The following is a 23,290-nucleotide window of genomic DNA, read 5'->3' as shown; positions in this document are numbered from 1 at the left end:
ATCAATCAATATTGGTATTGCTAAAATGGGCTTTTGACATCACAGATTTTCTTTCTTCAGTCTTAAAATACATGTTTGAATAAAAAAAGGTGAATTTTGTCAGCATGAAATCAAAGACACATAGTACAAAATATAAAGGTATCGAGCTTAGGGTAGCATAACAAAGGACACAGCTGTACTGCTCATTAATACAGTCTTCCAGCAACGCTGTATCGTAAAGCCAATAAATAAAACATACAATACTGTACACAGGTCACACTATTCATTTATCCTTCCTGAAACTTGTGAATTTCACACTTTTAATGTGACACAATGTTATAGCACCGATTAGTATGACAGTTCATACAGCCTTGACCCGTCTCAGAGAAGTTCTCTCATGTTTGATACATTTTTTAAATTCTTTATTTTTTACATAACAGCGCAAAGCTTCCTGTTATTGTCCAGCTATTGAGGAAGCCCACTTTGATTATTACTGGTCTGTTTTGTATCAAGGCTTGGATTAAAATAATGTCTTTTTATTGTTCCTTTGAAATCCTTCTCAGTTATCACACCCTGGATTTCCAGTTGATTAAGAATTAGCTTGCAGAGCAGGGCGTGTCACATGATGTAGCGTAGCAGTGCCGGAAACCTCGTCAAGTGTTTTTCTCTCTTAGCCTGTCATCTTTGGTCTTTGGATGACTGGTTGATGTTGGGTGTCCTGGGTACAGATCTGTTCAAATACAAACAGTATATAAACAAAGCTGGGCTTTTTCAGGTTTTCTGTTTCTTTTGGAATTGCCAGTCCTCTTCGCTTTAATCAAGAATCCCAATTTACCCGTTCCTCCTCATAAGTCTCTCCTGTATTTGTACTGTCCTGATCACATTCTTGTGTAGTGCTGTAAACATCAAGTTCTTGTATCCAGATGTCCGGCATCGCAGGGAGAAGAAAGGGCACTGCAACTCTCTTTTTTTTTGCACTTCCATTGAAATGTCTTTTGTTTTCAGTGCTCGCCAAACGCTCAAAGCAAAAACACTGTCCTTTCAAGCTCCAGCTTCTTACATGTCTTTCTAACTGCTGGTCTGTCTGTATCCCAGACAGACTCACTCTTTAGGATTATAGGTTTGAATTAGAACAGGACTGGCAGCACTGCTTGCCATAGAACTTGTGGTTGCAGACTCCATGCTGGGGCACCAGGTAGCACCAGTTGAAGTAATCCCTGCAGGCAGCATCTGCAGAAAAAAAGAAGAAGAAAAGGCTTAAGATAACAGCATACAGATTATGAGCAGCTTGGTTTTAGCTTACAGAGGCATTAAGATATTAATGATATGAGGGAGTGAGTACCTTTCTTCTCAGGCTGTGGGCAGAAGTTGGTGTTGCAGGCCTGGGACATGGCAGGTTTGAGATGGAGGGAACAGCCAGGAGAGGGTCTCCCTTGGATCAGACATTGGACCGTCCTGGCCTGCACTCCTCCTCCACATGTCACCGTGCACTGTAAAGTAAAAATGATGGGAATTATGAATCTCCTAAACCACTAAATTATTGTCCTATGTGTTAATGAGCTTACCAATTGACGATTAATACAGAAGAAATACATAGAATGTAATTCAGTGATTCTTGCATGGTCCAGCTATCTGACTGTAAGGTAATGTACCTGAGACCAAGGAGAGGAGTGCCACTCTGGCTGCGCTGGAGGTTGAGGGAGAGGCTGTGGTGCATAGGTGCGATGATGTGTGCTCCATCGGTGGACTGCTGGAGTTGTGCGAATGGGGCAATCTGCCATGACACAGGACCTCTGGAGCTCCACTGTAGGTTTGGGGACGTGGTGGCACTTCTTGGCAGCGAGCTCTCTGTATTTTCCCGCGGCGTCCTTTAGAATAGAAATCAAAAACAGCGATGTTAGCTGCAAGATGTCATTAAAGCCTCTAAAAAAATTTGTATCTAACATACAGTAAAAAAAATGAAGCAACATATATGGTGGATATAGCTATGACTTGACAAATGTAACTAGTATGAGTTTACACGCTGTGATATTTGAGTAAACACAGACAAAGTATAATACACACCTTCTCTGCACACTTGATAAAGCGTGCCTGATAGCCACGGCCACATGTAACTGAGCACTGAAAGAAAGAAGAAAAGAAACAGACAGGAAATGAAGAGAGAGCTTAATCGCATTAGCCAAGAAGAAAAAAGGACAAACTGTGATACACTGCAGTTGTATTTATGTCTGCTCTTGAATTACCTCTTGCCAGGTGGAGACAAACCACTGGACTTTGCGTTGTTTCTGGCAGCGTTTGATGAAACAGGATTCTTGACTTGCAGGTTTCTGCAGGCCGGCACACACACTGTCTTGCAGTGTTTGTTTCTGGGCACCAGGGTTGGTGCTCGTACACAACACCGTCCTCTTCCTCAAGCCGTTGCCACACTTTCGAGAACACTGCCAGAGTACAGGGACATGAAAACTGTTATATCCTGGTTCACTTTAAACCTTAAAACCCTTCTCTTCATCACTTGTTGGAGGTTCTGATTATAGTAAAACAAAGTAGTGTTCTTTATAAACACTGACTCAATGGGTGGAATTCATCAATCACATTCAGCAGATCATTTCAGAGCAAGCCAGTCCACCTTATTTCTCCTTGAAGGATTGCTCAAATTGATTCAGTCGACATAAAGTAGCTCTTAAAATACTTTGCAGAGAAAAATGTCAGAGGTCAAAGATCTTAACTTGGCACAGGAAGCATTTCAGCACAACTACTATATTTTCACATTCCTCCACACAGTCACTTACTGTGCTTTATATCCTTAATAATGTCTTCAAGGGAGTCCAACAATTCCCCAAATATTCATCCGAAATCCTACGCAAAAATATTATGGCACAGACTAAATCAGAACCCTAAAAGAGCTGCACTGCATCCAAGAAACGGAAGGCTGTGACGCACTTCACCGTGCCTCAGAGTCACAGAGAGGAAGTAGACTGGACACCATTTGTAGCAGTTAGTCAAGGACATTTAGGGTGAAAAGGCAGTTAAATAACTTTAACAGTGCGACAAGTCACCAAGTACAATGTATAGGGATTGGACTGAGAACAAAAATCGGGGTCTCATTGGGCACATTCGTAGTTTAAAGCCGCTGAGATCACCGTCATAAAATGTGGTGAAGCCATCAATGCTATGGTTCACCTAACAACACACTGTGTAAAGCTCTTTATGTAGAGTGGGAGTATGCCACATTGAAGTGCTGCTGTGAATTTCTACCAGTGCCTCTGGGATGTCAAAGGCTTTTTCTGGGATTGTGCGTCACAGCCCCTCAGGTAGGCAACACTCTACAGTATAACAACGTTTTGCATTGGTTTAAGTCAGAGACTCACAGCTGTGGAAGAGGAAATGACTCGTGTGTTGGTGTTTGCTGCGTTTTTTCTCACTAGTCCTCCTCTACTCTACAAACTTGGTGCACATGGCACCATTTGTCAACTACAACACTATTTGAGGTGCATTTTAGTTTTTAAATTTCCCCAGTGTCCCTTCAGTTGACATCCAGAAGATATTGTTTATGACCTACACTGCAGCTGGTGAATGTTTTGGCTTCACTTTTGGGCAGCTGTTGTGTTGTCTGTCCTTTCATTCAGATCATCATGTCTTCATTGAGGGACACAGCTTTGACAGCAGTCACCTTTTCTAACCATTGTCAGTGTCTGCATAGTGAGACTCCTCTTGTGGCAGAACACTTTCACTCGTGCTCACCTGAGACCACGGCCCAGTGGTCCAGACTGGTGGACAGCTGTGTGCGTTGCAGGCTTGCCTCCTGACTGGGACAGGCTGGACACAGTCAGAGTCAGCCCGGGTGTTTACGTTGGTCTGGCTGGTTCTCTGGATGCACTGGACCTGCCGCGTCTGCTCCCCTCCTCCACAGCTCCGGCTGCACGCCCCCCACTCTCCTTCAGACCAGCTGGAACAACACAACACAAGGCTGCTGAGTCAACATGCACAGCTCCTCAATCACTTATCCAGACAGACCCACGGGAACTCACAACTGACATGATCACTGTACAAAGATAGCAATTGGAGAAGAGTGCTTTTTTATGTAGCGGTAGGAAGTAAAACAGTACATTAACTTTGTTACTGTGATTGAGAATAGTTTTAAGATTCTGTAATTTACTTAAAAACGTATTAGTCAGGATATTTCTTCCTTTTACCCTCTGGCATTTAAAGCTAATATCTGTACTAAAGGACCAGGAATTGATCCTATGACCAGTGTCAATAATTACTATAGCCTCTGTACATGGGGCACCTGCTCTACCATCTGAGCCAAACCATCGGGCCTTATTGAGTGTTTTTATTGGAATCATACCACACAGCCTTTACAATATCAAGTGTCAAGTTAAAAGATTATTTGGCTTCTACACAAACAAATAAGATGTGTAATGTATGTACCAAGATAAAAATGACTTGAGAGACATGAATACTACACAGGCTGAAGAGGGAAACTCACATGAAAAGGATTGATCTAAAATGTAAAGTAATTGCCAATAAATATCTTATTCAGTGCCTTTTTTGTACTGTGCACCCTTCAAAAATCCTGTGACTTTTTCAAGCCTCTTATTAAGCACTTGAGCAATCTTCTGACCCTGATGAGCACTCGGTTTAGGACGCTACAAGTAGTTATTTTTAAAGTTTTTTTCTTCAAGAACATACCCCGGTACACCACGCCTAAGTTCTCTCCTCTCATCCTCAGAGCTTTATTGCATCTATCCAAGTGACCCCAAACACAATGTGCAGGCAGCTCCACCCCTCAACATTCACCCTTGTCAACATCTGCCCGATGAACCCACCCAGCCTCCTGTCGTCTACCCCAACCAACCTAAAATCATCACTGTCAGAAAACAGCATTGTATATTTGAACAGTGCAAACTTTATTTGCACTCATTTGGTGTATCACTCTCTCGGAATGTTGTATAAAGATGATGAAAAGAGTAAATCTGAAGAACAATAAACATGCAGAACTGATTGTAAATAAGTATGAATGGAATGATTCCATCTGGGCTATGTCTTTGTTGGGATGAGGATGAGGACACACACTGTAGTATCAAAGGATTATTTAAGAGCCAAAAAGGGGAATTAAGAGCAGCTAATTAATCTGTTTACTTCAAATTTCAACAGAGAATCAACACCTTTAAGTCACATATTGAAATACTGATATGACTTTAACAAGCCTATGGTGTCAGAATAGGACTACAACCCTCATAGTGTCCTTGAACATATAAATGAATACCAGTTTGTTAGCAGTACACAAACTGAACTAATTTAAAGATCACTGTCAGTGTCTGCTTAGTGAACAAGTATGAAGTGGTTAGTTTATATTATGGATTTATAATGGTAGAACATTTACCAGCGTGCCACTATATGAAATATTATATTAGCTCTATTACGTCAGTCACATCTTGGGTGTCGGTTTCTTCACAGAAGATAAAATACAGTTTTTAATCCTGAAGATGATGAGGGTGACATATAAAAGCTTTAATTAATGCGACATATAAAAGCTTTAATTAATGCTTCAAGGCATGCACTTGTAGTACAGATTTATCCCTATAATGACCCCGCTGGCACCAGTATACTCATATACAGATTAATACCCTATAAAGTTACAGCCCATCTTGTGATCTTTGCCTCAACTTTTATTTGTAAGTGTTATTGAAGGATGAGTAAGCATCAGACACTCAGCACAGAAGCACCACTGATCAGATATCCAGTGGACAGAGTGTCAGATCGCCTCCGTGGTCTAAATGACCGTCTGGAAGCTTACCAGGGGCATTAAATATCCTCTGACTGGTGTTTATAGCTTTAATAGCTGTGTGTGTGTGTGTGGTTGTGAACATTTGAGCTTTCACGTGTGTGTCAGTGTCTGGGTGTTTCTTATATCCCTGAACATCCACACTGTGAGACAGAGTGATATCATGCTCTGAATTAGAGTGGGCATCAGACACCATTTTCCATGATGTAATTCTTGTTAGGTCCGTCTTAGTGGTTGCACATACAGCAAAATGAAATAACTGCGGGGCCTTAGAATAGTATGATCAGCAGGGATGAACTGATGACCACAGTCAGACTGTCTAGTCTGGCCTGCATGTTTTGGTAAGTCCAGCACATGTTTTGTCTCAGCTCTCAGTTTATGCATGCAAAGAGCTCACAAAATGCAAGAAACTGATGCACTGTCAAGAATGTGTCAGACTCTCAGAGAAATAAATAAACACATGCACAGATACTAATGCAATATGTTTCAGTTTAGTTAAACTAAAATGCTCTAAATACCAAGCAGAGGTACAAATGAAATCAGCTATTGTTAACTTCACCATGAAAAAGAACTCCAGTATATCAGGATACACAAATTAAAGTGACTATTAGAAAACCAAAAGCTACAGCATCACTGTAACTTCATTATATTATACATCATGAGTGTTAAATGTGAAGTCTGAGAGCTAGATACACTACATCACAATGCTGCAAATAACTTGAATCTGAGTACAAAAGCATGGAAATGTGGTCTGCATGCTAAGACTGTAACTAATTATAAACAGATAGATTACCTGATATAAATACAGGACATATTTTATGCTGTTACATGATAATTTGTTGCTTTACTCAAATTTGAAGTTTGGCTTTACATACTGACACATTTTGCTGACATGTATTGGACAAAGTGTCATGGTGTCCTTATACGTTTCTCTTATGCTCTATGCAGAACATGTGCAGAGAGGGTTATATGCAACAGATGTTGTTTGGTATTCATTGGAAGGTGCCTCTCTGTTTACATGTCTGGGTTTTTTTTTGTACTGTTTTTATTTATTAATTTAATAGTCATGGGTATTTGATGATTATATTGTATTAATTTCAGTGCAGCAGTTCAGTCCAAGACAAATTCTGTTACAGGACAATAAAGCATATCACATCGCATCACATGATAAGGAATGGCATAGCATTGTATGGCATGGTATCTTATCATTTCCCATAAAAGTGCAGCATATCATATCAAAGGGTATGACATGGCATTAAATTGTATTCTATAGTATCCTACCCGATTGTATTGTATCTTAGTGTAGTGTGTTGTATCATACAGCACTGTATGGTCTAGGATTATATTGTATGGCCTCATATAGTATATTTTTGTACCTCATTGTATCTTTATGTATTGTATCATATCATAACGTATCATATCGTATTGTACCGTGTCCTACCGTACTGTATCGTACTGTATTGTATCATATCATATCGTATTGTTTCATACCGTATCGTACTGTGTTGTATCATATAATATCTTATTTTTTTGTGCCATATCGTATTGTACTGTGTCCTGCTGTATCATATTGTACTGTATTGTATCATATCATATTGTATTGTTTCGTACTGCATCGTATCGTATCATATCGTAAAGTGTCCTACCGTATCCTATCGTACTGTATTGTATCATATCATATCGTATTGATTCGTACTGTATCGTATTGTATCGGCATCATGCCATATTGGATCATATTGCACTGATAGCATGCCATTATATCGTACTGTTTATTACATTGTATTGTAAATGACACACAGCACACAACAGTGTGCATTAAAGCGAGGTGCTACAGAATTAATTTTGCTTCCCCAACTCTATCTGCTCCTCTAATGTAAACATGAACAGTGCAAGTTATAATGTGGTATCAACCTTAAACTTTCTCCTTAGTTTATATTTCCAGCTTATTCACAGGTTGATCCATGTTGCATTGTACAAGTTTATAGATTATTTTACAGCTGTTTATCAGTTCCTAAAGTAATGATAATACACTGTCAGTAGCCCTGTCAGTGTCTCTTTACATACCTGCGTCTTCCCATGCTTGTGCACACACACACTCAAGCACACCTAAGCAGCCCCAGCTATAGATAATGAAGGAGATAGGCCAAAAAGATGAGTGTAAACAGTTGTGAGATTACTTTACTGCCACTATTATCACTGCTTCCTCATCTTAGAGTAAACACACAGATCCATTAGTGAGAAAATGCTGATAGGGGCCGTGTGTGTGTGTGTGTGTGTGTGTGTGTGTGTGTGTGTGTGTGTGTGTGTGTGTGTGTGTGTGTGTGTGTGTGTGTGTGTGTGTGTGTGTGTGTGTGTGGCTTAGTGAGTGGTAGAATTTCACATAAGCAAGAAAGTAAGAGAGGGAAAAGAAAGCATAGTGGAAAGAATAATCAGAGAGGAGCATTTATATCTGAGATAACCAGGAGGAGGCAGGGGAGTAGCTGTGGGGGGAGAACGTTAATTTGAGTGTATTTATAAATGACTTTTAAACGATACAGACAGTGAGACAGACAAACAAGCAGACAGAGTGTGTGTATGTTTGTCAGAAAGCCGCAGCACGACAAATCCCTGATGAGAGATTGGAAGCGCTGCAACCCGAGCACAACGCAGTTTGAGTGACAGCTAACCTTGGCTGGCTTCTTGGTGATATCAGTGTGTGTGTGTGTGTGTGTATGTGTGTGTGGGAAGGAGGAAGGGGTATGTGTGGTGGGACAGGGTTGGACATGTCACAGAGCAAAAAAGACGTCACATCAAAGTGTTCAGGCCAGCAAAGGTTATGTTTACGGCTGAAGCCACCCAGTAATGGACACCCTGTGGAGGTCTAATATCCAAGCCTGCTGTGTGTTTGTGTGTGTGTATGTTAGTGTGTATGTGGAGTGAGGAGAGGTGGGACAGAAAGGTCTCACAGCTGACCTAAAAGGCTTCACCTTTGCCTCTGTGCGGGGGAGAGACATGTTGACAGCGAGACTGACAGAAACTGTATGTGAGACTGACGGCAAGGAAAATTGTAACACCTGCAGTCAAAGTGTGTGCGCGCGTGTGTGTGTTTGAAAAACTGAGGGAAAAGAGAAGCCTCTGTTGTACCCCCAGGACCCTGAGGTATGAGTAAGTAGTTAAGTACATCCTGAAACCTGGAAATGAAACAGTCATTGTCTCTGGCTAACAGATAATGGTGGTGTGATCACACACTGTAAACGTGCAGATAAAGCTTGAATTGTCCGGCTTGTCTGCAAACAAAACCACAAGGTGTGAGCAAGACTTTCCTGTTGTCCTTTCCTTGAAGTAAACCCTCCTCTCTCCTGAATGTCTGGTTTCCGCCATTCACTTGTATCCATTTAACAATGAAACATAATTAAATTTTCCATTTAAGCATGGTAGAAACATAATACACAACATACATCTGGTTCACACAGAGGTAACATGTCAATCAGTATTATTCAATTTCTGCATGGGTATTATGAGATAAAAACCACAAAGTTAGTTGTTTCAATGTAATTTTTTAAATTTGCATTAAATAAGTTGAGTAAATATTTTGAATTCTTTGCATTAAAATATTAGCTTTCGGAAACCAGACAAATTACAGCGCTCATTTAACCTATCTTATTCTCATAACTTGTTGGGCCATGACCCCTTTAGAGGCAGAACTTTTTCTTCCCCTCAAAAAGCACATTGAGTGCATATATCAAATCAACCCATACAAATATTATAGTCAAGCTAATTTAACCGTACTAAAATTAAAAGCAGGTTTCTCATTTGTTTCAGTTGAGTATCCAGTTGATGAGTGGTGACGTCAGACTGCTCCATTAAACTGTTTCTGGTTCCAAACTGCTACCTAGTATCATGTTTTCAGTATGGTGCATAGTGAGGTGTTCCCAACAGATCAGACTCCAAAGTCATTTATGTACACTACCAGTCAAAAGTTTGGAAACACCTACTCATTCAAGGGTTTGTATTTATCTTAATTATTTGAAACACTGTATATTAATACTGAATACATCAAAACTATGAAAGAACATATATGGAATTATTTAATGAACAATAAAGTGTTAAACAAACCAGAATATGTTTTATATTTCTGATTCTGTAAAGTAGACCCCTTTTTCCTTCATGACAGCTTTGCACACTCTTGGTATTCTCTCAGTCTGCTTCATGAAGTGGTCTCCTGGAATGGTTTCTAATTAACATGAGCCTTGTCAAGAGTTCATTTGTAGACTGACTTGCCTTCTTAATGTGTTTGAGACCATCAGTTGTGTTGTTCAGAGGTAGGGTTAGCACACAATGGATAGCCCTATTTGACTACTGTTGTAATCATGATTATGGCAAAACCATGTTATTTCATTGTTTTGATGTCTTCAGTATTAATCTACAATGTAGAAAATAATTAAAATAAATAAAGTACTTATGCATCATACACTGATACTGTATGCTCTTCCATAGCAAACAATCTGACCAGTCAGGTAAGGAAAGCCCAGGTGGAACTAACCACATTAACGATGGCTCTGTAGGCAATCAGTGCAATGCAGCAATCAGACATAATCAGTTACACCTGTGTTTGACAGATCAAAGCATCCCCTGCAGAAAGGTCAAGCTAACACATGGCAAATATGTTATTTAAAAAAAAATGCAATAAAAACAATAGGAGAATTTATTTTTTCTCAATAAACTAACTTTGTCTTTTTTTTTTTTTTACCTTTTTTACCTTTTTGTTATCTTTGGAGCCGTTTATCTGAGCTTCATCATCATGTGATAATAACTAAGTTATCTCTCGTATCCAGCAACTGAGCAACTTCATCCCTGAAGGAGGCCACAAGTAGGGTTCAAAATCAGTGAGTCAGATTCTTGATTTTTTTCTTTCCTGCATCTATTAAAAGTGAAGTGATGGATTTTGACCTTCTGACCTCAGAGGTCTTTTCACAGTGTTTATATTAGGTAACATTTTAGTGCACTTATGTCATCGTGTCAGTTAATAGTCAGTGGTAATGCATTTTCTACGCTGTGTTTTCTTTGCTGAGCTTTAATTCTGCATTATAGATTAACTAAAAAGTTTTGTTGTTTAGCACAAAAACACCATGGTAACAGTAATAACCTCAAATAAGGACCATATAGTTAATAGATTAGTCTGTAGGTGGAGTGCAGTGGTATCCATCCTAACATAACATTTGATTGAGCCTTACAACTGTAGGAGTGCAGAAGTTTTGGCTCGAGTGGGGATAATCTGTGAAGCTGGCAGTGGTGCAGGGTGCTTACACAGTGTCTGTTTTTCTTGAATATACCAGCAAAACTAAACAGGAATGACTACAGTGCATTACCACACATGATGACACAATGAACAGCAATCATGCCACTATTACTTAAAACTTCTGACCTGACAAAGCCCTGGAGTACACAGCCTCCTTTTCTTATGACTTTTTACATTTTCTGTCAGCACCATCATTACTTTATGTCAGTGACAATGACACGGCTCGGTGGTAATCACGCAGGATTTTCCTAGGATACCTGTTCCAAAACAACACAAACTGAACAGGCACTGACTCTGCTATGCAGAGGAAAAATCCCCTCTCAAACAGCTGTTGGTTACTATAAAACATGAGATAAATGGTAACCTAACTTGGACGCCATGATTTCAGTGCTGATTACATAATATTGGTGCCCTGCATAATACAGAGAAAGTCTATCTGGAACAGAAGTTTATTCAGCAGGTGTTTGGAAACCGATCAAAAGAAGACTTCAGTGGCAGAATTCAGAGAAAAGCTTACGGAACAAAAGAAGCAGAAAAGACTGAAAATGACTATTTCTGCAAGAGTGTGCTTCAATGTTACTGTAACGGTTTGTTTTGCTTTTAGATTTTGGACTGCAGTGCAATGGGTGTGGTGTAGAGACACTTAAAATGTTCCTTGGGAGTCTGATGATGAGAGGGTGAGAGAGTTTGGGTGGGAGTGGGATTCAAAGGAATACACCACCACTGTTCTTCTGTTCTGCCTCTTCTTCTTTCTGTGTGTGTGTCATTGTTTTGTTTTTTTACCTATTAGTCTTTTAGTAAAATTTTCATAGAATATACATACATACAATGTAGGTTAAATAAGGTTAAATGTTGGTATGGAATGGGCTAAGGTATGGGCAATGGTTTAAGTTGGCTGTCCACAATGCAAGGAAGCGGATGAAGAGGAGCTGCAAGATATATCATTTAACTGTCACAATTTCATGACATGTGAAGTCAATCATTTGACCGAAAACCTATCATGCTATCATGTTTTCTACCATGGTAATATGTAACATGCACATGACTCCCACTGCTGTCACAGAGACAGGAAGCTCGAGGCACAGGATCACATATGTGAGATGCCAGAAGGCTGAACCCAATAAGGTACAAGTGAGAGGGGGATTTACTTTGTATTGCAGAAATAAGTCCCAAATAAGAAGAGCAAGATTGAAGTTTAGATAAATACACACTGCATTTATCTGTTATAAGTTCCTTCACTTTTCATATTGTAATATGCATCATTAAAAATAAAAGATACTGCAATGTTTCCAATATAGTGCAGTTCTAAAATGCAGCATTCTCACTGGGATAACAGGGCAGAACTGTGTGTATTTATGTGTAGCTACCATAAGGCATTTAATTGCCAGTCGTCAACAGCATCATACACCATGACTTCTGGTCTGGGGTAAAGTAGGCCACACTAAAACTACACTACTAATGTCCAACAACAAAGATTTAAGAGGGCTGTGTTGTTTCTGTCTCTGGTGTTGCCTTTTCATGTCAATAAGAAATGAGAGTTTTAAGCTTATTTCAAAAGGCTTAGTTTGGCTATAACAAAACAAAACATTTCATACAGGGGACAAAGTCACATTTGGACACACAACAGAATTTTTGAGACATCCACATGCAACAGCAATGAATATGAGGTCAGTGTCTCAGCTAAACCGCTCTCTCCTCATAAATCAAGGCTCAACTTGTCAGCAGTGTCCACTTTATTTGCAACGACTTGGCTGATATTTCAGACCATTGCAAAGAGTGTACATGGGAATACTCAGAATAGAGGCACAGAGGGATTGACACCTCAACAGCAGCTGACAAACATCTCTACATAACTGCTCTTGTTACTCCTTGGGAGACAGACATCTACTGTACTGTAACTGTCAGTGGTATGTCAGATGCTTTCAGTTCTACACACACTCTGTGTTTACATGAAAGAGGCATTGTTTTCATTTTTTTAGTTAATTGTGATGCTCAGAATTTTCTTGGATGAATTTAATTGGTTTACATTGATTCCCAATTTCTTTTAAAGATGCTCAATAAGGGTAGTGTTGCGTGCCGGCCCTGAAGTTTGACTGTTTCATTCTTTTGTTTTTGTATTGTTTTGCATGGTCACAGATTGCAAACAGTCAGCTATTAAACTTCTGGATGTTGAAGCTGTTTCATTAGACTGTAATGAGAAAAATACCTCAGACACACAAATATTGGTGTCTTTCTCTAACTTGTTCCACCTTGTCAAAAATGTCTGTCTCCCAAAAGGACACTGCTAACATTAGCATGTCTGGCTAAACCAACTTTCACCCAGGGATGTTTTAAAATGTTACCTCTAAGACCAGGGAGCGCCTCAAAATCTATTAGTTTTTTAGGGTAGAAGGTTACATTTAAAAAACCTTGTCACAATCACTTGTTTAGTTGCACATTTTCTTCTTGTGTCAAAGCTAATGATGCTACTAGCATGAAGGCTAACATTTACAGCTTTGACTTGCTCCAGATCAGATTTGGAGATAGTCTCCAGCAAATCCCAGCCAAGCTTATTAGTCCCTGATTACATTTACAGCTTGGTCCCCAGCCTATACAATTTCCCCCTCGTCTTCTCTGTCTAATGCTGCCAATGCTATACTCCTCCTGTACAGACAATGCTACACTCGCTGTTAACAGAGTTAAAATACCTAAGATGCCTCCTTTCTGTATCTCAAACTTCTAACCTTCTCTTGCAGGAGTTATGCAGGCCCAAGAGAACTAGTCTGTGTGATATTCAAGAAATGATCATTCCGATACAAATTCAAAATGCACCCACGGGAGGCCACAGCTGCTGCAGATATGACTTTCTACATCTCTGTTGGTTTGCTCTTCAGTAAATTGATTGTTTTTTGGAGTTTCTGTGGCTTCAAAATTGCTACATAACGAACAAATATAATCAATCTCTTTCATAATGGTTTATGTAATATTTTGTGGCATGAAAAAAAATCTTGTTTTCATCACAAAATCTCGAGTTACTCTGTCATTAAAGCCAGTGTTATCCCAAGAGTTTCCTTCACTGATTGGTTTTCTGGCCGGGGTCTTACCCTTCACGACACTGTCCAGAGCAGCACAGACAAGGGAGGGACATTTCCCTTGTGTGTGTTTTTATGTGCGTGTGTGTGTTCATACATGCCCTGACTGTCAGCAGTCACACCACTCCCTATGATGTCCACTCCGTAGCTTTGGTCCACAATGACTGATCTTTGATCCTCTGCCTAAGCCCTGTATGTCAGGGGTATAGACAGTGACTGAACCAACTGAGCCGAGCCAATATCCCACAGAACCGCACCCTCTCACCACAAAGCCTTCAGTGGATGATGCTCCCACTCTTATTCAGTCTGGTATTGTCATACATCTTACAAAGTTTGTAATTGTCACTCCAAGTGACAGCAGTGACGTTAAACAACATCTCAAAAATCTGTCTTGGCCACAGAAACCTGGAAGTGAACCTCGACATGTGTTCACATTTCTTACATTGGTTCCAAGATACAAATTACTGTTAAGCTTTTTTTCCAGTGCAACACTGTGGTGGAAAATCCAGAGGATCAAAAGGGTTAGGATGAACCAAGATGCCCCATTAATTAAACGTGCAGTTTGTGTAGCATACCACAAAACCTATCTGACTAACATGGCTCTTGATATATGATTTTCTGAGCCTCCCTTGGTGATGCTACAGGTAAAAAGACGAACAACTAGATGAGGACGTGTACAGTATATCCAGGGGAATCCCCCCTTTATTCCCCTAAAACACATGTTTGGGCCAAAATGCAAGTTATTCTTTCATTACATGAGAGAAAAATATCATCACTGAACAGGTGCTCTACAGAGCTGGAGAAAGGGTGGGGAGTGCAGTCAGTGCTGCCTGACACCTTTCATTTGTATTATTATGAAGAGCTAGTGTGAGAAGTTTGAAGATTGGTTCAACCAATAAATGGTTTTTTTCTGACACTGCATGTCAAGAAACTACAGAACAGATGTGCAGGTGTTATAATACACCAGAAACACATGGCAGTCACAGGAAGGGTGAGGGAGAAGGCAGGTGAAGAGGTCACAGGGTAGATGGACGAAGGACTAAATCATGATGGAGAAGTCAGATGACAGAACAGATGCAAAGAAAGGGATATTAGGACAAAGTAGAGGAAATGATTGTGAGCTTCATTTTCTGTGTCAGTGTATTTGGCTAGTGGCCTCTGAAGCTGTCTCCTCGAGTTCCAAACATGAACATGCATGTACTGAATGTTGAGCTGTTACAGCCAGCAATGTTTTTGGCTGTCACATAACTTACAGAACATTACAGGCACACAGCCTTTCCAGGGTGTGTCAATTGAGCAATTGAACAATTGACATACCATGAAGTCTATCAGAGCCAAGTTTTCACTCTTTTTCCATCCAAAAATATTTATCAGAAAATTACCTGGAAATGTCTGCACCGTTCAAATACCAGTTTTAATGATATCCAGATCTGGAGTTAGCTCAAAAGAGAGCGGATATATCGGTGAGGTCATTCACAAATGTTTGAAGCCACATATTAGCGCTGACATTACAAAGATTTGTGATGAATAAGTTGGGGTATTAAAATTGGAGAAACTCAGATGTCAGCAGGAGCCTATGTCCACGCTATGGACTAAATGAGGCTGTTTTTTGGCACAGCGGTGTATGAGCTACATGTTTATGTCAGCATGTAAACATTAGGGATGTGTGAAGTAAGACTACTAAAGCATTAAACATTGTCACCCTTGCTAGTCATCACCAGAATTACTGTTTAAAGAGTTATTGATATTTTTATTATAGGAGGCCTGAAGTGCTGGTCATATGATGTGTCGTAACTGTAGTGCACTAGCTGGGGCTGTAGCTCTGAATTCAAATGCTATAATGGTACAATGCTCTACTATCTGAAAGTAAACAAGCACAAATAACTAATGGTATTTCATAAAGCAGCATGGTTTGGCAGTACTTTGATTTAGAAAATGAAGATTACCTTGTATATAGGCTGTGTCTGGCTAACTCAGCACAGCATGCAAGCACAGGTTTGAGGACTTTAACCTGCAAGGAGGACCGAAGGCTGGTGGTGCTAGCTCTGCTAACGTTAGCTACACTCAGCAAACCAATTTGACATTGTTTAACCACAGACTCATTGATCCCATGTTGAAAGTGTGCTACAGTTTGGCTTTTTCTCACAAGTTTTTCCTCACCTTTAGTCCATTTAAATGACTTGAAAGTTAGTTGCATCCCTAGTAATCATGTTCACTATAGCATTGCTAACATCCAGTGTTATGTCCACCGTTTTATTTTTGTTGAGCATGCTAATTCCAGCTTATTAGCACTTGTACTGTATGTGAAGGACAGTCGAGGCTTATGCAGAGTCATTATTTTAGCAGGTGTTGAGGTTCAACCATGGTACTGTACTAACTATTATATATTAATTTTGGAACCAATGAAAACCTTAAAGAAAAGTATTGGAATCCTCAGAATGATTACCTCTCATATGGAGGGGGCATTAATGTCTGAACCAAATATCATGGCAATCTATCAGGTAGTTTGGAAATAATTTACAAGCATAGCTTCAAACTGAAACACCTGCAAAGGAACTAAAAGTACTTATACATTAACATTACCAGTCTTTCTATTATATTTAAAAGCGCAGAAGGTCTTACCTGGCAGGACATGGTTGGGTGTTGCAGGGCATCACTCCAGTGGCTGGTCTTGTTTTGGGATTACAGTAGGAAGTATTCACTTGAACTCTCAAGTCTTTGTAGCATGCTGGCTTGGTGTTCATCTGGCCTGTACGGGTTATGAATCAACATATCAAGTTAAGGCACAGCATGAAAGGATCATTCTGGTTTGCTTTTACAATCTATTCAGTCTATCTCTTGGCTATAAAGTAACGGTAAAACAAAACTACAAGCTCATATCTGTTATGATCGAGGAGATAGCAAGAGAGGGGGAGTTATGTGTTTTTGGGACGGATGTAATGCATATAAAAAAAGTGTTATTGAGCTCCAAGAGAAAAAAAAAGCTTCAAAACAGCAAAGTGTTTTGAGTTGGTAAAATCCTGCTACAATTACAGATCCAACAGTGTTTTTAATTCATGTGAAACCTGAAGCCCAGACTCACAGGTCCCCTGGTTGGTATTTGGCCTTAGGCACGGTCAATCTGCACATCTTAACTCATTCAGGCCGTTTAGTCAGTCACACTCTTTAATAAAGCAAATGACCCCCAACCCATCATGGCCTACAATGAGGACACAAAGAGGTGGAGGTGGTTAGGGTGGACCACAGAAGGCCAGGGTGGGGAACTTTAACCTGCGGTGTCAATCAATAGGAACCTTACACTGGAGGCTTTGTTCACACACATGAAGGCAAGCGAGTGCACACACTCACACACACTAATACACTCATGCACATACAAAGACCTTCAAGCACAGGGTCTGCTCAGGTCAGAACAACAGTTTTACCATGTTTGTGTGTGTGTACGTTTAAAAAACAAGGCCTCTCATCGGACAAAGGCCACTGGTCAAAGCCATGCATGTGTGTGCTTGCTTCAGCGGATCTGTGTACATGTGTGTGTCTGCTTGTAATAGCAGGTGTCCCCTTAGAACTAGAAAAGGTCCAACCGGTGCCCAAACGGCAGCTACTAATGTCCCCTCAGTAATGATGGGAACACTCCCCTCTCCATTTAACCTGCAGCTAAAAGCCTTATTACAGATCACAGAGGTCAGACTGAGCTTTAGATGCTGGTCCAGATTAAAGATCTGAGGTGATCTGTCCCTTTTCATCAATGCAGGTTACTTAGAAATGGTTCAATCAAGTTCATTCACATTTTCACTCAAGTTTTAGCACAAGTGCAACTTGACACAGGGAGACGTTTCTTTGTTGTTTTTACACTTACCTCTGGCACAGGTGGCTGAACACTGGGAGCGTACGATGGCCCATGTATAATTGTGTTTGATGTGATTTCTTTTCTCATCTGCTTTTTTCAGAGTGTATTCCCAACGTACACCTGGGTTCCAGCCCTGCAACAATATCTGAAGGAGAAAGAGGGACAGTGAGAGACAATGATATCATACATATATCTTTCAGTGATGAAACTAAACAAAGAAAGTTAAAGAAGTTTGATTATAGAGGATTGAAAGTAAGGATAGGCAGTTTAAGGCAGTAGCTGCATGAATAGTTTTAAAAACAGATATAATACTTCCCGGATCTTCTAATCCTTACCTCTATGATCAGCGTCTCATTGGTTGGGCCGCTTGATATGAGGCTCTCTGGTCTGTTGTACGGTCTCTTGTACTCAAAAATGGCTCCAGCAATGGGGTGTCTGCCTGGCCAGTCCACCGTCCATTGTCCGTTCAAGTGGTAACGTCTCTGGGAGTCCCTGACAGCCAGGTAGGAGCTGGACGTATTCAGCTCCATCACTCGGATACTCCGAGCGCCAGCTGGGATGGTTACCACCCCATAATACTCTAGGGAAATGCATGTAACCTTAATCAAGCACTTGTATCTTTAAAAAGTCAAAAACAACCACATTTGAACAAGATAAACTATGCAAGTATCCACAAACATTTTGAACATGTGTTTGAGTGATAGAACAGTATAATACAGTTTAAGTTAATTGGATAAATAACCAAAATAGTAGCTTTTAAAACATCTCCATCATCCCTAAAAGCAATGAACTTAACTAGTCTTACTTACGGTTAGTGTAATGCTGCTTTGCATACTGTCCCTTGTAGATCTTGCAGGTGGAATTGTCTCCTTTACACACACCACAAGCATCAGGCACAGCTGAGGAGCCCAACACCCGGTCACAGCCCACTCTCTAGAGAGAAAAATGTCAACACTGTGTCAAACAGTATATTGTATATGCATAAAGTGCAACATTTAATCATACTATGAAGTATACTACATCTGTCGAAAGCTAATGTCATTAATCACTCATGTGGTGACAGGTCGACTCATTCTTTCTCAGGACACATGAAGAAGTCATGAAGGGTTTCTACTAAAGATGTGTACTTCTAAATCCTTTTCAAATTCACAGCTCAACTTCAAAGATTCAACTCAAACACTTTCAAACCATTCTTCAATCAAACCACTTCACTTTCTGACTGCTCCCATTACCTCACACAGTCCGTCAATACAGACGTTAGAGCTGTCCTGTGAGCAGAGTGTCCCGTCCTTTACTTTGCTGGCCAGCGCAAAGAAGAAATCATAGCCTTCAGCAAAGCAGTACAGCTTACACACATCTTGATCTGAGGGAAATATAAGCACACGGACCAAAGGCAAGAAAAATGTTAACTATAATTACATGAAACACTAAATTTTGAATGAAGAAGTCTTACCATCCACTCTGGTGTAGGGCCTCCAGGTGTAGTACCATCCTCTGAACTGTTTGCTGTTGAACTCTGCACACTGCTGCGCTCTGTAGTCTGGAGTGTTGGTGGGGCAATCCTGAGTGTTACAAAGTTTGTACGACCTGGTGGATCCGTCACAGAACTTCCCTCCAAATGCAGGTCTGAGGAGAAGGATTGAAAAGTAAGACATGAAAACAAAGACCTCCACTTGTTGCGTGATGCTGCACATTAGATCATCAGTATTTGGCATAGCTTGTTATTGGAATTCATCGATTTTGCCAGTTGTATTTATAAGTACAGTATTCGGGCTGTTGTATGCACATGGTTCCTGTCAGTAGTTACTTCTGTTCTTTAGTCAGCTAGCTCATAATACATAACTTCACTGTAAAACAAACTAACAAAAAAAACATACAGTGGTGTATTCTTTATGGGTGTATGTAAATTTTACATCTTTGCTTTGCATTGGACTGAAAAGATGATTAACACATGTAAATCTACACCATAAAATGTAAGGACATCAGGTGAGCAAAACAACTTTTGATGCTTCTGAGAGTTGAAGTGTTACCTGATTACAAATAACACTAAGTTGTAACATAAGTCTGTGTTCTGGCATGACTAATTTTGGGCTGTGTATCAAGACGTCTCTGATCACAGGTGTATATCCCTGGGCTATGTTCTTTGAAATCCCCTCCATGGCATGATTACACCTTCTATAAGCCGCCCAATCACATTGTCACTTGTCTTGTCTTCTCTCGCTCCATTCTCCCTTTCTAACTCTGCATTTCATCTTTCTCTTTTTAATCCCTCTCTGTCATCTCTCTTAACCCCCTCCTCCCTTTCCCCTACTTTCTATCTTCCCTTGTCTCTGTTTTTATTCCCTCTCTAACTTAGCCCCACCGTCTTTCCTTCCCCATCTCTTTCTCTCGCTCTCTCTTTCTGCACATCACTCTCTGTCTAATTTAGTCACCACTTGTCAGGATCTTGGCATGACATGATAGAGAAGAGGCCCCGGTATTTGAGGTAGGGCCCCCTTACTGACTGGCTGTGCAAATAATCCTGAGTGACTGATGAGTAGCAGACTAAGTGAACAGATAAGTGATGAAGCGAGAGATCCATGTGAGCCATCTTCACTATTTCAATCACGTGTCTCGATATGCTCTTGGCCTTCAGTCAACAAACTACAAACAGTGCAAGACCACCTCTGTACCAAGGAATAAACATTTTGCAGCTTTGATAGGCTCCAACAACCCCTGCGACCCAGAATCGGAAAAGATAAAAGATAATGGATGCATGGAAGAAAGTAGAATCACAAATATGTACGTGCATTTAGTGAAGATGAAATGCTAACTTATACATTTTTCAAGGGAACAGGCAACTTGGGTCGAGGTAGACACTGCTCCTCGGCGTTGATGGCTAAGAAATAGTCACAGCTCACCCGTCATATCAGACATTTAAGCATCTCATTTTGTTGTATGATTTGAAAGAAGATGTGGAGTAAACAGTGAACTTGAGCAGGGCTAGCTAAGCTACATTAATCACCTGCTGGTGCTGCTCCATCTTTGCTGATCTGAACCGCAGCATGAAAAAGGATGGGTACCGTTATTGTGTGTGTCTCTACCTGGGGTTGTTGCACTGCCTCTCCCGATAGGTGACTCCGCTCTCACAGCTTCGTGAGCAGACAGACCAGGATGACCACTCTGACCAGTGTCCATGCAGGGGCCTCGGGCCTTCGTCACCCTGTTTCACGCACTGTCCCCTGCGACACCACTGAGAAAGAGAGGGTGGAATATTTATTGAGAAAGAGGGAAGCAGAAGAAAACACATCACATCTGTCAGATCAGCTACTACCCTAAAATTACATCTGTTCCAGGTAATCTGGCCACAAATGAACAGCCAAATACTGTGTGAACGCACCTTAATGCTTCTCATAAATGATTGATTTCATAGATGCTGTGTCTCGTGAACATCTATATTTTTTAATTTCTCATGCCATTCCAACATGTGAAGAGGTACTCTATGCATTAAAGCCAAGTGTGCACAGAAATACAGATTTTTTAATATCTATATTTCTTCTTCAAAAGACTCAATTTAACCTGTTAATGTGGAATGATCCTATTCTGACATGGGATGAGGGTCCATGTGGGAACCAATGTGCCCTGTACTTCCATCACAGCCTGCTATTATGATGATGATGTATGTCTCCTCATGTTAATGATGTGATCCAGAGATGGGACCCGGTTAATTAGAGTTTGTAATAATGCAACACAGTAATGATAAACTGATGTTTCATATTAACGATCTGTGTGGTACCCACATGGATCTTATTGTCTTACAGACTTCCGTCTGCAGCATAGTTCTTATATTTCCCTGATAAACCACAGAGCTGTAGAGGAACACCAGGCTTCATGATTCAACAAGGTTTTATATCCCATCATCACTTCAGTCTGTAAGCACCCTTTCCTTTCCTGCTGCTTGATGACATGTGCAGCTTTCCCACTCTGTGTGCTGCGAGTCTCCGTCACTGTTTGTTATCCTTAAATCATTTTTTGAGTCTAATGAAGGAGAATGGGGATTTGTGTTTATTTGCATACGAAGAGGCAAAGTGAGATCTGATCACAAGTGGTCACTGGAGACACATTTGGGGATGCATGCTAATGCAATGTGGAAATGCTCAGACTGAAGTGTTGTCCACATGTGATCGGTTCACACAAGACAGATTTTAATACTAGATGTCAACAGGGCTTCATAAAGTTGGGGTATAAGCTTCTCTGCAGCTCGTTTAACAGTCTCTAAGTTTGGTGTCGATCTAGTTTTTTAAAGATTTGAATGGGTACATGCAGATTTCCATATTTTATTCCATGTTCTCTTGAAGCTAAAACTCCTTCTTGTAACAGATAACTTTTGCTGGTGCAATATACAGAGCCATGTACACACATGAAGTCACCCACTGCGTTTTTTAATCTTCAGTAATTAGCTTGATTGTGAAGCAAAGGGGCATAGCAAATGTTTCCCACCAAACAAAGCAGAGAAGGATTTTTAACCAAATGGCAAGTCATGTAAATAAACATAGTTGAAAAAACCTGCCCTTTACCACATGTGATGATGGGGGAAGTACAGGAAACAGTCCTCACAGGCCTTAAACAAACTGTTTACAATATTTCTCCCAAAAGAGGCTGAATCATGTCATCCACTAACATGTCTCGTGTTTCAAACTAAGCAGCAAATCTGTGAGAGTAATGCGAGGATACTTTGCAAAAATCTAGACTCACTTAAAGCAACATTATGTCACAAACTGTGTCTTGGCACAGGATTGAACTGGATTTGTACAAGATGTCAAAATGACATCAGTCACAATATACTTCACCGCTCTGCTGACAGTGATCCCAGGGACCTTTTGCCAGTGCACAAACTCATGCATTAGCATTGATGGGGGGGCATATGCTCAGCTGTTCCTGTTCCCACTGTGTGTTCATGCCTACACTTGAGCCTAAAGACACACATGCTAGAACACACAGATGCACACACACGCTCCTCTTGCTAATCTCATGGTCCTTGACTAAGAGCTAGAACAGCTGATTTCCCCCCAGTTTTCCCCCTGCGGCTGAGTGCCACGGATTCCTAAGTGGGCCTGTCATTGTTTGTGTTCACTTAATTGTCCCGTGGAGGCGGAGGGCGGGATTAAACCATCAAGTCCAATATATTGAGAAGCAAATGTGAAGGAGGGGCTGTCAGGAGAGTGAGGGTAAGAGGAGAGCGAGCCTTGGGGGAGAATCATCTTGAAAGAAGTACGTGAAAGAAACAAAGAATAAATAAAGAGCACAGATTGCTTTTTGGCCCAAACTCCAATGGCTGTTTTCGCCAT

General features: G+C 40.6%; 1 protein-coding gene across 1 annotated transcript in view; it reads right to left on the bottom strand.

The window, feature by feature from the left end:
* LOC117822330 (A disintegrin and metalloproteinase with thrombospondin motifs 16) overlaps positions 1-23,290 on the bottom strand; it is a 55,088-nt gene that overhangs the window by 271 nt on the left and 31,527 nt on the right. The window contains exons 12-24 of the mRNA XM_034697004.1: positions 21,047-21,195; positions 19,417-19,589; positions 19,196-19,326; positions 18,773-18,896; positions 18,299-18,543; positions 17,973-18,108; positions 16,739-16,865; positions 3,721-3,925; positions 2,223-2,417; positions 2,044-2,100; positions 1,632-1,847; positions 1,322-1,469; positions 1-1,209 (exon numbers count right to left, since the gene is read on the bottom strand). The exon at positions 1-1,209 is cut by the window's left edge and continues 271 nt beyond it. Coding sequence (XP_034552895.1) covers positions 1,094-1,209; positions 1,322-1,469; positions 1,632-1,847; positions 2,044-2,100; positions 2,223-2,417; positions 3,721-3,925; positions 16,739-16,865; positions 17,973-18,108; positions 18,299-18,543; positions 18,773-18,896; positions 19,196-19,326; positions 19,417-19,589; positions 21,047-21,195 — 2,022 coding nt within the window. The 3' untranslated portion in view covers positions 1-1,093. The remainder of the gene's footprint in view (positions 1,210-1,321; positions 1,470-1,631; positions 1,848-2,043; positions 2,101-2,222; positions 2,418-3,720; positions 3,926-16,738; positions 16,866-17,972; positions 18,109-18,298; positions 18,544-18,772; positions 18,897-19,195; positions 19,327-19,416; positions 19,590-21,046; positions 21,196-23,290) is intronic.

Source organism: Notolabrus celidotus, chromosome 12 (assembly GCF_009762535.1).
Source record: "Notolabrus celidotus isolate fNotCel1 chromosome 12, fNotCel1.pri, whole genome shotgun sequence".
In the NCBI taxonomy this organism is placed as follows: domain Eukaryota; kingdom Metazoa; phylum Chordata; class Actinopteri; order Labriformes; family Labridae; genus Notolabrus; species Notolabrus celidotus.
This window is presented reverse-complemented; position numbering and strand designations above follow the sequence as displayed.